Here is a 14090-nt window from a genome sequence, read left to right as displayed (position 1 = left end):
GTTTAAATATCAACTAAAATTATGTAAGAGAAAGAAATCTGAATTGTTTGATAAAAGTATGTTTTATATTTAACCTGTTAACATAAACAAATAACAAAGTGAAATTGAACAACTGAATTATAAATTTATATCTGTTAGCGGCATTGCTATTTACGCTCTAATTCTGTCGATTCGATGAGATTGACATTTATAATTTTAGAAATTAATCGTTACACATTGTAGGCAGAGTTATAATGATTTCCAATTCCTAAAATCATTGTCTGCTAGAAACCATAATATTTAAGCCTTTTTTATAAATGCAACTAATTAATAATCCAAAATTTGTTCAGTAAGTGGAAGTCAGTAATATTCTTTGTTTATCGTTAACGTTTGATTATCTATTATTGATACTGCAAGTGAATTTTGCAAATTTTATGTGATAGATCAATATATTGTACGTTGTACGTTGTATTTATAGATTTCAAAGATTATCTCTTTAAATTATGCCAATATCATGCATGTATATTAAGTTAAAAAGGAAGATACATTTTATCTGTTGATATCTAATTAATTAATACACAGCAGGAGACATGGAAGATATTGATGCCAAGAGAAACGCCAGAAGAAGGAGAATTTTGGAAAATTCAGAGAAACGGTTATTAAAAATTACTGGTAGAGAGAACGATAATGAATTAAAGGGTAAATATAATTTATTTATTTTCATTTATCTATGAAAGATAACTATTAAAAGTATATTTTTACATTCATTCTTATTTCATTCTAGTCCAGAATATACATTTAGGTTCGTTCAGTCAAACATTCATTGCTCCAATTATACAAAATGAAACTTTATATCCAAATATAAATAGCGATATATCAGGTAATATGCAATATAATATTGAAATTATATTTTTACAAAAATATTGTAGATAATCTTGGTAATTTAAGTATTAATCTTGAAGGTATTGACAGTACTTCATATGAGACAAAAAGTTTGTCATCTCCATTATTGACAAATCGTATAAATTATGTATTATTGGCTGTTATTGTCAATATACTACTCATATTACAACTGGATCATTTATTTGGAAAAGTAATTATAGATACTTATCAAAAATTGAAATTCTTGGAATTTTGTTGTACTAATAAATACTGTATTAAATATTACAGACAATCACAATACCATACTTTCTAGTAATGCTGGGACGTTTGTACAATTATAAGAATACACGAGAAATGCAAGAGAATAATCTACTTTTTGCTGCTTTGATCTTATGCAATATTAAGCCTGAGTTAACTTATCAATTAAAAAAGTTAGTAACAATAAGTCATATGATAGTTGGAGATTTAGCTTTATACATTTTCAGTTTCACATTAATATATTATGGATTCTTTTACTGTTTATATAATACAGATATTCCTATTATCTTAACCGTGTAAATTACATATGAAATGTAATTAAACACATGATTCGTCAACTTCGCCAAAATTTTTATAAAAAAAAAAACATAAATATGTAGCATGTCAATCAAATCTTTACAATACACAATTATAATAATATAAAACCAATAGAATTCGTTTGCTCCTCAATCTTCACTAATATGTAAATGAATTCAAGAAGAAAAAATTTTAGACACGTATTTTTATTTTTTCAAAAATTATTAAAAAAGAAGAAACTAATATACAATTAAAAATTAAAAAAACCAAACTTTTCCGGTTACGCACCGAATATATCCAAAGAACGCGTGATGTCACAAGTCTACAACGGTCACAAGTCAAGTCAAGTCACAAGTCTAATTGTTTCTAGTAAACTAAATTTTTGTTTCCAATAATTCTTTTAATCAAGAAAAAAAGTAACGACGGAATTGGTTGAAGTTTAATGATATGAAATCAAATTTATTCATGTTGTATTTGTTTATTGAACATGAATGTTTAATTCTTTTATTGAATCCCTTAATACATGAATTTAATTACAATAAACTATTTATGCAGTACGTATAAACACATAGCACGATTCCATTCAAATTGAAACAAATAAAATAAACTTAACAGTTGACTCAAGGAGTTATGTAAAAAGGTCACATATAAAGTAAAAGTGAATATATTTAGTGAAAAGATAAAATTTTGCTCTTCAAATGACAAACATTATTCACAAAAGAATATGTAGATATATACTAGAAAAAATACAAATATTATTTAAAAGACATTCGCATCTAGTCTTTCATCATATTTTAATTTTTTAGTAGATAGATTGTGTGCTTTAAATTTATTTTAATGACTTAAAGGAGCTTATGCAGTGTAGTAAATTCATTTATGAATGGTTCGACATACTTTTCTATTATCACCACATTAACTTACAAAATATCTAATGACATTATTAAATATAATTAAAATAAACTGCTGTTAACTTATTGGATAGAAATGATTAATTAAAATAGAATAGAGCACTTTAATTTTTATTTCTTGTTCTTTTATTTCTCTTCTTGTTCTTTAGTAACATTATATTTCTTTAAACTTGTAGATCTCACAAGATCAGAATGACCAGAATGTATCATTTCTATCTCCCACTTTTCTAAATCCTTAAGGTATTGTATCTGAAGTTGAGCAGATTCATTGAAATATGATTTCTTCTCTGTATCTGATAATTTTTTCCAATTTGTGGTCATTACTTTTATCCATTCCTAATTATTGATTTTATTAATCACTGATAGATAAGATAACTTAGTTAATTAGAAATTAGTCTGCCATACCTTATTAGTTATATTTGGATCTTTTTCAATTTTCTTTGATACTAAATAACAAAAATATGCATTTGGTGGTTTCTTCGGTTTTCCAAGCAATTTATATTTCTGTAATTAATTTTGTACTTTATACTAATCAATAAAAAATGAATTTATCATTATATGATTTAATGCAACATAATTACCTGTTTAGTACATATTGCTATATTATTTTTTTTATATTCTTTTTTCTTTTCCTCCCATAATTTTTTTTGTTCATCGGTAATAGAATTATTATATTCTTTTATTTTATTCATATATACTTCATAATTACTGTCATATATGTTTACATAACGTTGCTTTTCAGTGTGATTTAATTTTGCCCATTCCTGGGATGCTCTCTTTAATAACTGTGTATACCTTATATTAGGTATTTCTTCAACAAATTTTGATCTATTATCTCTCACATATAGAAAGAACACAGATTCTGGCTTCTTTGGTTTTGGTGGCAAGATTGTTTCTTTTAACTGATTTAATGTATTTTTTGAGGCATTTTGGTACAAATTCAATAAGTAATTTCTAAAATAATGAGATATTGTTTTATGAAACATATGATTAAAGAAATATTCTTTACGAATCATATATAACAAGGAAAGTTGTTATATCATTAAAGTTAAAAAATAAGTTGTGCTGTGTGTATTAAATAATATGTGATCTGAAACTAAATATATGGAGATCGAATAATAATGTCAACAACAAACTAATTCACACGTAGAACAAGCGATTAACCTTTATTTACATTACTTCGAAATTGTAAAAATTTATTTTATTATAATGTTTATTTGAACTTGACCTTGTGCACAATAAGTTCTTCAAGCGCGTAAAAAATATAAATCTTCCAAAGTATACCATTTTGCAGACAATAATTCTTATCACTTCATCTTTTGTAAATAATGCTTGTTTTAATAATGGACATAGAATAACCAAAAACACGGTCACGTGATACTTTGATGCCGCATTGGTGATTGGTTCTAGCCTAAATGTGCGAAATTTAAAGATGAGATCTCTAATTTGTTTACAATTATAAATGTACGATAGATTATTTTCCGTAAAATAGTGATACAGAGTGATTTATTTCTATATCATCGAGGCATAAGAATTAAATGGTTAAAAGTTAGAATTTATAGATATGAAAAATCTTTATTGTTTTTCTTGGTATCTACTTTTACAACTATCATATCCATGGACAACTACGGAATAAATTCAATAAATTATGCGATGTTATTTAATAACATTTTTAAATAAATAAAACATTACTATTTGAAAATAGGAATAATTATTATAAAAGATTATATTTCACTGTATTTTCGTCCACTCGCGGGGAGACGCGATCGCGTTGAAGCACGTCAACGGGAGTCGTAAATTCCCGTTACGATTATACGAATCGACACCACGAGCAGGGCGATCTCCTTATTTCTTGTGGGATAATAGGGGTGTTTGGTTTTGAATATAATTGGAATCTACAATTATATAGTATATATATATTTATTCACACCAACCTTCATTCATACAACAATACTTATTGCGTCGACAGAAATTGTTTGACTTCGTCGTGTCGGAAAGTACAGTAATTGACTGACCCGAAGGTTGATCGATTTGATGGGTTGAGTACCGAGAACTTGACTGCCCGAGTTATGATAGAACAGTAGACTTGACTGCCCGAGGGGTGTTAGAACAGTCATAGACCCGTCTCGTACTATTTAGGAGGAAAGCTCGGTGTGGGTGTACCCGTTTTGAACTAAGAACGCGGATTCGTTGTTCATACTTTTCGGTAAAAAGGTGAGGGTAACGATCCGCGATGCCCATTGGTTATAGCCAATGTTAAGAAACAAAATACGAGGAGAAAGTCTCCTGCAGATGTGGCTCATGGGTATCCTTGTTCCTGGGAAAAACCAGCTATTTTGCGGGGCACATCTGCTTTCTCCGTAATTAGTAAGAGCGTGCAACAAACCGAAGGACAGTTTAAAGGACCATCCATAAACCGAAAATACTTATATGAATAGAAGTTAAGCTAAAAAGATTCGGTGTATGGTGGTTCCTTGGGTCTATTGCGGGTCAGTGTAACGAGGTGTAGGCCTTGGTGGCCAGATCATGAGGGACGTCGCACGGACCATCTCGCGCGACGTAACATTCACTTTTCTGCACTTAAGAATGTGATTTAACAAATTTAGTAATAATGTATTATAACTTATCACCGTGGAAGTAAGTATTACTCACAGATTTAAAATGAAATATTAAAACTTTTTTATAAAATATTAATCGAATTACTAAATACTAATAATTCAATAAATTGTACAACTATGTAAATTAAATTTTCAATATCCGCTGCATAAACAGATTAGGAGGTATTATCAATAATTTTCATAACAACATCTTTTTTAACAGTTTTATTATCTAGTGCATTTATATTGACCTTTAAATAAAATTAGCTTATTTGTATATGTCGCATATTCCTTGATGACTTCATCAAGGATTTCGCAAGGGAATGTAATCTTATTTTAATATATTATTATTTTACTATTATTTATTATTATTTAATATATTTATTACATATTGACCATATTACATATTGAACAATATGATTGTCAAGTACGCTTTACTGAGACATGACTTTCTAAATATATTTTAAATAATTTACGCCCAATAAGATTGCTTAGGATTTCAATAGTGAAAGGACGTAACAATAATAAAGATACTTTTAACGAAAAATTTGACTAGATTTGGTCACTCGAATAAGAAAAAATCCACTAACAATCCACTCTTTGGATGTGGGAGTTATCCTTCGGATTGGACCTCATAAACTCCTACCGATTTTCACATTTTGCTAAATCAGGAATTGTAACGAAGGAGCAGAGAGAATTCTCAGAATCACTTTAGCTTCAATACCAATCAAATATAGAGATAATTAGCAAACATATTTAACTCAACTCTTACTTATTTCGATAAAAACCCTGACCCTTATCCCGCGCACTCGGGAGTTTAATATTTTGGTATTTTAAAGCGTTTGTCTCTTTCCATGAACTTCTGAGTGTAAATTGAGACAACTCGTACCATCTAAGGAACGACTAGAATTAGATACGAATTTCTGTTTTGAAACATTTGCATACGTTACATTAAATGCTAATAGTGAGGAATTTAGTCAGTATCTCCGATTTTTCTCAAACTTTAATATGTTAAAAAGGGCTATTTCAGCGAGCAAAGTATGATAAAAAAAAAAGTGTCACAAACAATTATAAATATTTTTAATTTCGCTTTAGAATTAAACTTAAATCTAACCTCGATCTTGCAAAAATCTCAGAAAATTTCATCATTTTTGTTTTGCGATTCGCCTACTACATCGAAATCAGAAAAGTCGATGAAAGGCGTCCTCTCCCATATCGATTATATTGAGATATGTCATAAAGTTTAATACTTTAAATAATTTTTATTTATACATATAATCGGCGCTCAACCTTAGTTTTCGAGTTCTACGCAAAATATCCCGCTGCTCAACCTTAGCTTTCAAGCTGGATTGAAATGAAAATGAGGAAATTTTCTAGAGTTTCTCTTAGATCGAGGTTAGGTTTAAGTATAGTTTTAAAATAAAATTAAAAGTACTTATTATTGTTTGCGGCATTTTTTTGTTACATTTTGCTTATTTAAATAGTACTTCTTAACATATTAAAGTTTAAAAAAAAGATACTGATAAGAGAAGAAATTTCTTTTCTGGTAGTACTTTAACGCATCGTTATAATAATCATTGTTATGGTAATCAGCAATGATGAATAGAATTATCACTAAAGAATTTGGATTAAATGATCTTAAATAAAATTTATTATTTCGATATTCGATCTTATATTTCATAAGAAAATTTAACTTAAAATTGCTTTAAACATACAAGATTATTGTAACATTTTATAGCTGATATAACTCTAGTACTTTAGCGACATAAAGTTCAACACAGTGGTAGATTTCTTGGGAATACCGGAATATCCACAAAACAACTGCAAGGTATATAAAGAATTGAATCACGAAAACAATTGCTAAGTTTATGCTAAGTTTGCTGCTAAGTTAAATATTAAATATTTTGTTAGTTTGAAGTTACTTTTAATTTAATATAATGGATGAAAATGAGGTACATTCTTTTACATCAATATATAAAGATTTACTTGACATATAAAATATTGAAATGTTTTTTTCTATTTATGTAATCTGATTATGATCTTTTTTTAAAGTTATTAAATTCTGAAATAATGTGATTTGAACAATGATATCATATATATTATTCATTACTGTTATAACTGTTTTATGGATTATGATACGTTTACAGGGCTGGAATAAGATATTGTATGAAATACTTCAATGTTCTATATGTTTGGAAATACCCAAGGGAAAGATTTTACAGTGTACAAATGGACACCACATCTGTCGTTTCTGCTTTAAAAAAGTGCCAAAGTGTCCAATATGCAGTGAAGATTTTATTACAACCAGAAACTTAGTCGCAGAACAACTAATTGATAATCTTGAGCACATAAAGGTCTTATGATCTAAATACTTTTTTATTGTACGAAAATATAATTAATGAAAATATACGCATATTTAAATATGCAAATACCTGTAGAGCTTAACACAATGTGTTTTTTCTATAATGAAAATAAACATTATCTTTCATTAACAGGAATCTTGTTACAAAACACATTATTATTAACTTATGCAATATCTTTTATTTATACATAGATACATATTTATCATTTTCTGCATTAAAATAATGTCATTGTTAAGCTAATAGATAAAGTTATTTTCCAAAAATGGTAGGAATAAATAAATTCCTGAAGATTATTCTCAATTATGTTATGCATGTTTAATAGGAATCAGTAGAAAATCAATTAAAACAGGTGGAAAAGAAATGTTTACAACGCATTATTGACTATGAAAAGAAGATGTTTCAGAAAGAACTTGAAAGTATTTCTACACAAACAGATGCAGTAATTAAATTTAATACACAAATAAATGGAAGAACACATCACAATTGTAGACAAAACAATAAAAGAAAATATACAATACATGCCACTGCTTCATATCCTTGCTGTATCAGGTCATGCATGCATAAATCACCTTGTGCAGTACTTATAAAACATTTAAGAAAATGTCATAAAAATATATTTTATGAGGTATTAAAATCACTATATATGTTTTTTATTATTATTGTTATTCTTTTTAATATTATTGCACTTTTATTTAGATGTAAAATGCTTGGTTTTAGGTTTATCAAGATAATAAAAGATTTTCAAAGTCATGTATAATAAAGATAGATACATTGCCAAAAGAGTATAATTTTGCTTTTAATATAAGTAATATGGCGTTGTTCTTTTTTAAAATAACGATTCATAATGATGAGGAACTACAAGCAAATATACAGCTTGTGGATAACCATGTCTCACCAGAACAGTTTCAATGTGAGCTCATGCTTAAAAATAAAAATTTACACTTGCAGCGTTATATGACGGTAACATCTTTAAACTGTTAAACCTGCTATAAATGTTGTTAGAATAAATTTGCTAATATTTATTAATTATTTTGTACTCGAAACAGGTAGTATTATGCCACTATGAAAAACCATATCCTCTTTGTTTAACAGGAAGTGAGGTGTCTTGTCTGATGAAATGCAAATCATTTGAATGTACATTAATAATAGAGCGAAGGAATTTGTAAAAATGGTAGTAAATTATAACTGCCAAATCATTTTCATTAAAGTTTAATACATGTATTTGAAAATAAGCGAAAGTAACTTTTCTCTTTTAGTCATTTCAACAAAATTACTTTTTGTATTTGTTACATTGAATTTCTTTCTCATTTTTACAATGTTATACACGCTATTTTATACTACTCGTTCTATTCAATTTCAACCTAAAAATTTACCAATATATTGTTTCCCTTGCTGATAAAAAGACATAAATATATTACACGTTCTTCGTACATTGTGTATGCGTGCCTCCTTTTCCCCATTTCTTTTCCTCCATTTTGTGAAGTCGGTACTTTTAGAGATAAATTGTACATAATTTTGAGTTACAAAATAAATTGAAAAATTTAATCATTTTCGTAAAATGCACATCTTTAAACTTATATAGATTATACGTTGTTAGCGTTAAATGATGCGGTTTATGTATGGAACTCTTATTACTAATTATTTATTGATGACGAGTTGTTTTGTCATTGAGTATCATTCTTTTAAAGCGACATAAATAGAACGTACGACTGAATACATTGGAAAACAAACCGCTTTTTTTCTTTTTTCCTCTTTTTTCTTTGTTTCCCCATTTTTTGTTTTTTAAACTCCATCGCGCAATATCCACTACCAGAATAACTTTGTTTTCTATTATGCGCGCAACAATTAATATAAGTAATTAACATCTATGCATTTTTATATAGCGTGTTTCATAACGCCTTGGACGTATGTGTTGTTCGCTTTACATAACGAACACCTAAACGCCTACGAAACTTTTCACTAGCTGTTGCTTTGTAACAAATTTAACAGTTCCGTCAAACGATCGATGGAATTTATTATGATACGTTTTGCTGAATCCCCTTGGTTAATTGAATCCAAAATTTGGATATATCTTTTTTCAATATACTTCGACATTATCTTATATTGCTTTCCTTCAGGTACCTCCTTCACGTAATGATTTTTGCTGTTCCAAAAGCCGTTCCAAAGGAGATGGTCCAGGTCCAAACCATAAAGATTGTTGATTAAGCCGAGTTTTTGTTTGATCTTGATTTGACACATTACAACTTTGTACATTAGATCCCCATGCATTGTTACTGCTAAATAGAGAATACGTGTTTCCTGTGCTGATTGATTGATTTGATTTGCTGTCTACCTGTAAGCAAGAATATGTAATGTAACAATTTAAACAATTGTTGTAAACAATTTCTATAATTTTGTGTGTGTGTGTGTGTGTGTGTGTAACTTTTTTTTAAATATAATATATATGTACCTCTAAAGATCTAGAACTTTCGAAATTACTTCCAGTACCAAAATGCTTGGTTTGTTGAGAATCTGATGGATAACTATTTGAAGTTCTCAATGGAACTTGTGACATTATGTTTCCAGGATTAGAGGAGTCTTCCCAATTATGATAGTTTTCGATGACAGACGTATCTTCACTATGTAATTGCATATTTCTGCTGGTTGAACCCCAACAAGGTATAGAATGTTGTGACTGTTGAGTGTCTTTCCACAGATTGAAATTTGTGGTTTCATAGTTTTGGAAAAGCGGATAATTAGTTGTGGACTGAGATTGATTTTTTGACATACCTAAATGATTTGGTAACGAAAATTCCAAAACATCCGAATTCTTATTGTACACGGACGACAATTGCTTTTGTGGTACTTGACCAAAGGCATTCTGATTAAAATCATTCTGATTAAAATTATACTGAAAATTGGGCGTAGTTGTCGGATTTAGCGAATTGCTTGGTACATTTGATGCATTCGGTATAATAGGAGCAGCGTGATGAAGTTTCTTTTGATATGTATTTAATGTTGACAGAGTAGAAACATTTGCAATAGATGAATTAGGTAATGTACCTTGATTATGTAAAGATATTGTGCTTGGTCTAAGACTAGTTTTCATAACATTCTGTTGTTGCACATTCAAGTTGTGATTCTGTTGAGTATTCAAACTACGATTTTGCTGCACACCAATATTTCTACTTTGTTGGGAATTAATATTTTGTGAAGCATTTGGTATAACATTACTCGGCTGAGCTGAAGACAGTATTCCAAGATTTTGATGCAGCAATGTATTCTGAGGTATGTTATGAGTCTGTGCTCTCTGATGCATAGACCTATTTTGACTGGATGTATATTGTAAACCTATACTCTGTGATTGCATCGATTGTTGTACTGAACTAGTAAAATGTCCTTGAATAGGATAACTCGATAGATTTCCAACATGATTCGTGACATAATTTTTCGTAAATTGTGGATTCTGAACATTAAATGTTGGATTTTGATAACAAATAGTCCCTACACATTGAGATATTCCAGATATTGGAGTCGGAATCCCGGACGCTTGTTGTTCTTTTACAGGAAGATGGTTAATTTGAGAAGATTGTGGTGCTGAAACAGCGTGCTGTAATTTTGTGGTTTTTACTTGATTTTGAGTGGTAATGATTGGGCTTTGCACAGTAGATGTAGCAGAAGGCATCAACGGTAATCGACTTTGAACTGTGATTGGTGTATTCGCAATCGCGTTTGAAACATTGTTCACCTTTGATATTTCTCCAACAACTGATATATTTTTATTCCCACCTGGAGGGACACCTTTTACTGGACTCACTGATGCTCCACTCAATTTAAATTTTTTTTCACTCTCCTCTTCTACATTCAATGGAGACAAATTTTTAAATGTAACCTGTTTCTGTTCAGTTTCAGCACGTCGCATTATCGTTTGCATTGCTATGTTTTGCCTTGGTTTCCTTGTAGTAGGTTGGACATTAGTTTCAAAAGTACTAGATTCCGTAGAGGTGATCAAAACCGTGTCTTTACTTCGTTCTAACGAACCTTGAGGCTTCAAGATACCTATCCTCTTATCTAAAGCATTTTCCAACATATCGACGTCGGTAGAACCTTTACTGCTGGCAGACTCAGAAAGAACTGGACTAGTTGATACAGCAGACTGTCTTCCTCTATTTAAACTGAGTTCTTCTAATTCCTTTATCAATTCATTACTCAAACCGTTTCCTTCACTCATAGAACTGAACCTGTTGTCACCCTTTTCTTCTCCTAATGTAATAGCAATTAACGCAGTACCATTGATCCTATACTGTGCTAAACAATGACCTAAACGAAGAATACGAACTGCACGCAGTTTATTGGATGCGTCGACATTGTCTTCTAAATCGGTACTCGTAAATTTTAAACATTCGAAACTTTTCTCCAACGGTAAGAATCCTTGTAGATCACGATCCTCTGGCAGTGGTACCTTAATATATTGATCATATGCGAAATCGGCGACACAGTTTTGCAAAGCGTTCAACAATACGCATAGGCTGGGCCAAATTTGAAGTCTCGATGTAAAAGCTAGTTCCTCCAAAACTGTGGGTTTTGTGTGAATCCAATCAAGGCACAGTTTTATAGAAGGCAAAGCGAAATACTCAATAATAGAATTTTTGATTGTATAAACAGGTAACAATAAAGCAGACAGGCTTCCAGCTATGAGATCCAAAATACAATCACGAGCAATCTTTTCGTCAGATGTTAATTGTTCGTGTCTTAACGGTTCATTATTACCCATGACAACACTCGTTGTATGTTCCAAGGCATACAAGTTAATCACAAACATTTGAACAAGCATCCAAGAGCTAAAACTTTCTGTGGCAACTAAGGCTGTTAATGTCTCAGTTAATAATTTCGCATATGTTGAAGCAACTTTTAAGTCGCCAAGATTGTGGATAACGCCATGAAGTTTCAAAAAAACTGCTATATATTCTTGAGAAGATAATTTCGTTTTTCCATCTATATTCAGCGACGTATCGTTCAAAGCGGACGATAATGTTTTTGCCAAGTTCGTTGTGGCAACAGGGAAAGGATGTTTTACAGCTACAGACCGTGTGTAATGGAAAACAGTTGCCAATTTGTTACCGCGCGATGCTTCAAGAAGGGCTAATTGATTGTATGGTTGTCCACTGGATGGTGACAATGATACAGCATGCCTGTAGAATAACTCCGCTTGTTTACTTTCATTTCTATAACGAGCAATATCCCCTAAATGCACAAGGCAATATTGGCACGCATAAAAACATGAAGATTTATGAGGCACTGATAACTTTTCAATAGCTTTCCATGGTGATGTACATCCATAAATGTAACCCTTCCTAAAAAATATCACACATATAAACTTTGTTCCACAAAATACTTTGCACAAATCGTGTGTGATATAAATTGAATTTATAACAAAATAAGAAATATAAGCATCCTATAATTAATTCTATCTAATTACCTTCTAAATGGTAAATCTAGATCAAATGCAGTACAAATTTCTTGTAATAATGTCAAATAAAAACCACTAGCAGCTTCCAAGCACCAGCTAAGTAAAGCTTGAGATTCTCCACGTTTAGGATTTTTCCTATCCTTTGCCTGGGATTGTAAAGTTGCTATATAATTTTTAAATCCTAAATTCCAAAGTTCCTGCTCAACTTTCCGGTCCAAAGCATATTCCAAATCCAATATCAGAACTTGTTGATATATCTTCTGTAGTTGTTGTTGACATACCCACGCATCACTATCATTTAGAAGATCTCTGCACTGTTGTACTTTGTCCTTTAAGGGCTCTGCTTTTCTAATAAAAATAGTAATCAAATGAACTTTTAACAAATATTTTATAGGTATTTACATTATAATATTAATAGTTACAGGTACTTGATTATAATTTCTTTATCTTCAACTTACTTTAAAGCTTGTACAGCTGCGTTTAGGCCCATATTCTGTGTACCTTGAATTTCTATATAAAATGTTTTATCTATGGAAACAAAGTAAATATGTAATTATATTTTACTTCACATATACGAAATACTAAATTTTGTAATATGTGAAGAACAAACATATAAAGAAGTTTTCTATCCACATTAAATATATATATGCATATATATATATGCATACACATTTATTTATTATACTTATTTTCAAAGATATATTATATATCAATATATAATTTATTGAATATTATTATGGAAGATGGTGAACAAAGAGATGTTGAGCAACAATTCAAATATCAGTTGTATTTATAATAGTGTCAATGCATACAAACGATTATACATGAACTTTCATGCCGTAATTTTTGTTTCGAATTATGTAGATGAAATCAGCAAATAGATATATATAGTTGCATCATAACATCTGGAGCCTTGAGGCTGCGATAAAATAAAATATTGACGAACGTTGCACATAATACAATTTAATTAATATACGAAAGTCAATATATCCATGTTACGACTGACGAGTTAGGTTAACTATAAGGCAACGATAATGCGAATAGCAAAAATATTATAAATAATAATATTAACTTTCAATCTTAGAACTAAAAGTTGTAGAGACAAGAGATCAATTAAAAAACCATTGAAAAATACAAAGAAAACTTACTTTCACATATTTATGTCAAACTTAAATTGCAGCGGATTGCTGATATGTAGTTCGCTTTAATGAAAAACTGCACCGCCCTCGCGTTAAACATTTATGTTACTTACAGGCAGAAACAGTAAAATTTTCCATCGCTGTAAATAAAAGTTATAAAAATGTACTATCAGGCTGTATATCAGCGAATCGTTAATATAAAACTCATATACAGGAAA

At 29.9% G+C, this 14090-nt stretch overlaps 4 protein-coding genes across 5 annotated transcripts; 2 read left to right on the top strand and 2 right to left on the bottom strand.

The window, feature by feature from the left end:
• The first annotated feature begins 341 nt into the window (after positions 1-341).
• LOC139985717 (uncharacterized) lies at positions 342-1457 on the top strand. The gene is made up of 4 exons (XM_072000367.1): positions 342-678; positions 764-859; positions 942-1072; positions 1150-1457. Exons 1-4 carry the CDS (start codon positions 570-572, stop codon positions 1417-1419), a joined length of 606 nt encoding a protein of 201 aa, XP_071856468.1. The 5' UTR covers positions 342-569; the 3' UTR covers positions 1420-1457.
• Positions 1458-2064: 607 nt separating this feature from the next.
• Tfam (mitochondrial transcription factor A) lies at positions 2065-3705 on the bottom strand. 2 transcript variants are annotated; one of them, XM_072000362.1, is made up of 4 exons: positions 3553-3705; positions 2906-3278; positions 2730-2828; positions 2065-2660 (listed from the first exon to the last, which is right to left on the bottom strand). In XM_072000362.1, exons 1-4 carry the CDS (start codon positions 3609-3611, stop codon positions 2451-2453), a joined length of 741 nt encoding a protein of 246 aa, XP_071856463.1. In that variant the 5' UTR covers positions 3612-3705; the 3' UTR covers positions 2065-2450. The 2 variants fall into 2 exon arrangements, with proteins under 2 accessions (XP_071856463.1, XP_071856462.1); XM_072000361.1 differs by having other exon boundaries at positions 2906-3704.
• Positions 3706-5929: 2224 nt separating this feature from the next.
• Positions 5930-8516, top strand: LOC139985402 (uncharacterized). Its single transcript, XM_071999811.1, has 6 exons — positions 5930-5959; positions 6675-6749; positions 7069-7275; positions 7607-7909; positions 8002-8244; positions 8331-8516. The coding sequence occupies exons 1-6, from the start codon at positions 5930-5932 to the stop codon at positions 8448-8450; spliced, it is 978 nt and encodes a 325-aa protein (XP_071855912.1). The 3' UTR covers positions 8451-8516.
• LOC139985363 (uncharacterized) lies at positions 8478-14012 on the bottom strand. The gene is made up of 5 exons (XM_071999756.1): positions 13882-14012; positions 13192-13261; positions 12743-13081; positions 9734-12617; positions 8478-9616 (listed from the first exon to the last, which is right to left on the bottom strand). The coding sequence occupies exons 2-5, from the start codon at positions 13221-13223 to the stop codon at positions 9398-9400; spliced, it is 3474 nt and encodes a 1157-aa protein (XP_071855857.1). The 5' UTR covers positions 13224-13261; positions 13882-14012; the 3' UTR covers positions 8478-9397.
• Between the last annotated feature and the right edge of the window lie 78 nt (positions 14013-14090).

This window comes from Bombus fervidus, chromosome 3 (assembly GCF_041682495.2).
Source record: "Bombus fervidus isolate BK054 chromosome 3, iyBomFerv1, whole genome shotgun sequence".
In the NCBI taxonomy this organism is placed as follows: Eukaryota; Metazoa; Arthropoda; class Insecta; order Hymenoptera; family Apidae; genus Bombus; species Bombus fervidus.
This window is presented reverse-complemented; position numbering and strand designations above follow the sequence as displayed.

Coding starts and splice junctions, on each gene's coding strand:
- LOC139985717 (XM_072000367.1), top strand. CDS start 570: ATGGAAGATATTGATGCCAAGAGAAACGCCAGAAGAAGGAGAATTTTG. Junction 679..763: donor GAACGATAATGAATTAAAGG/GTAAATATAATT, acceptor ATTTCATTCTAG/TCCAGAATATACATTTAGGT. Junction 1,073..1,149: donor TGGATCATTTATTTGGAAAA/GTAATTATAGAT, acceptor TAAATATTACAG/ACAATCACAATACCATACTT.
- Tfam (XM_072000361.1), bottom strand. CDS start 3,340: ATGATTCGTAAAGAATATTTCTTTAATCATATGTTTCATAAAACAATA. Junction 2,829..2,905: donor TAGCAATATGTACTAAACAG/GTAATTATGTTG, acceptor AATTAATTACAG/AAATATAAATTGCTTGGAAA. Junction 2,661..2,729: donor ATCCAAATATAACTAATAAG/GTATGGCAGACT, acceptor ATCAATAATTAG/GAATGGATAAAAGTAATGAC.
- LOC139985402 (XM_071999811.1), top strand. CDS start 5,930: ATGTTAAAAAGGGCTATTTCAGCGAGCAAA. Junction 6,750..7,068: donor ATCCACAAAACAACTGCAAG/GTATATAAAGAA, acceptor ATACGTTTACAG/GGCTGGAATAAGATATTGTA. Junction 7,910..8,001: donor ATAAAAATATATTTTATGAG/GTATTAAAATCA, acceptor GCTTGGTTTTAG/GTTTATCAAGATAATAAAAG.
- LOC139985363 (XM_071999756.1), bottom strand. CDS start 13,223: ATGGGCCTAAACGCAGCTGTACAAGCTTTAAA. Junction 13,082..13,191: donor GCAGCTGTACAAGCTTTAAA/GTAAGTTGAAGA, acceptor TATTTTTATTAG/AAAAGCAGAGCCCTTAAAGG. Junction 12,618..12,742: donor CTAGATTTACCATTTAGAAG/GTAATTAGATAG, acceptor GATATTTTTTAG/GAAGGGTTACATTTATGGAT.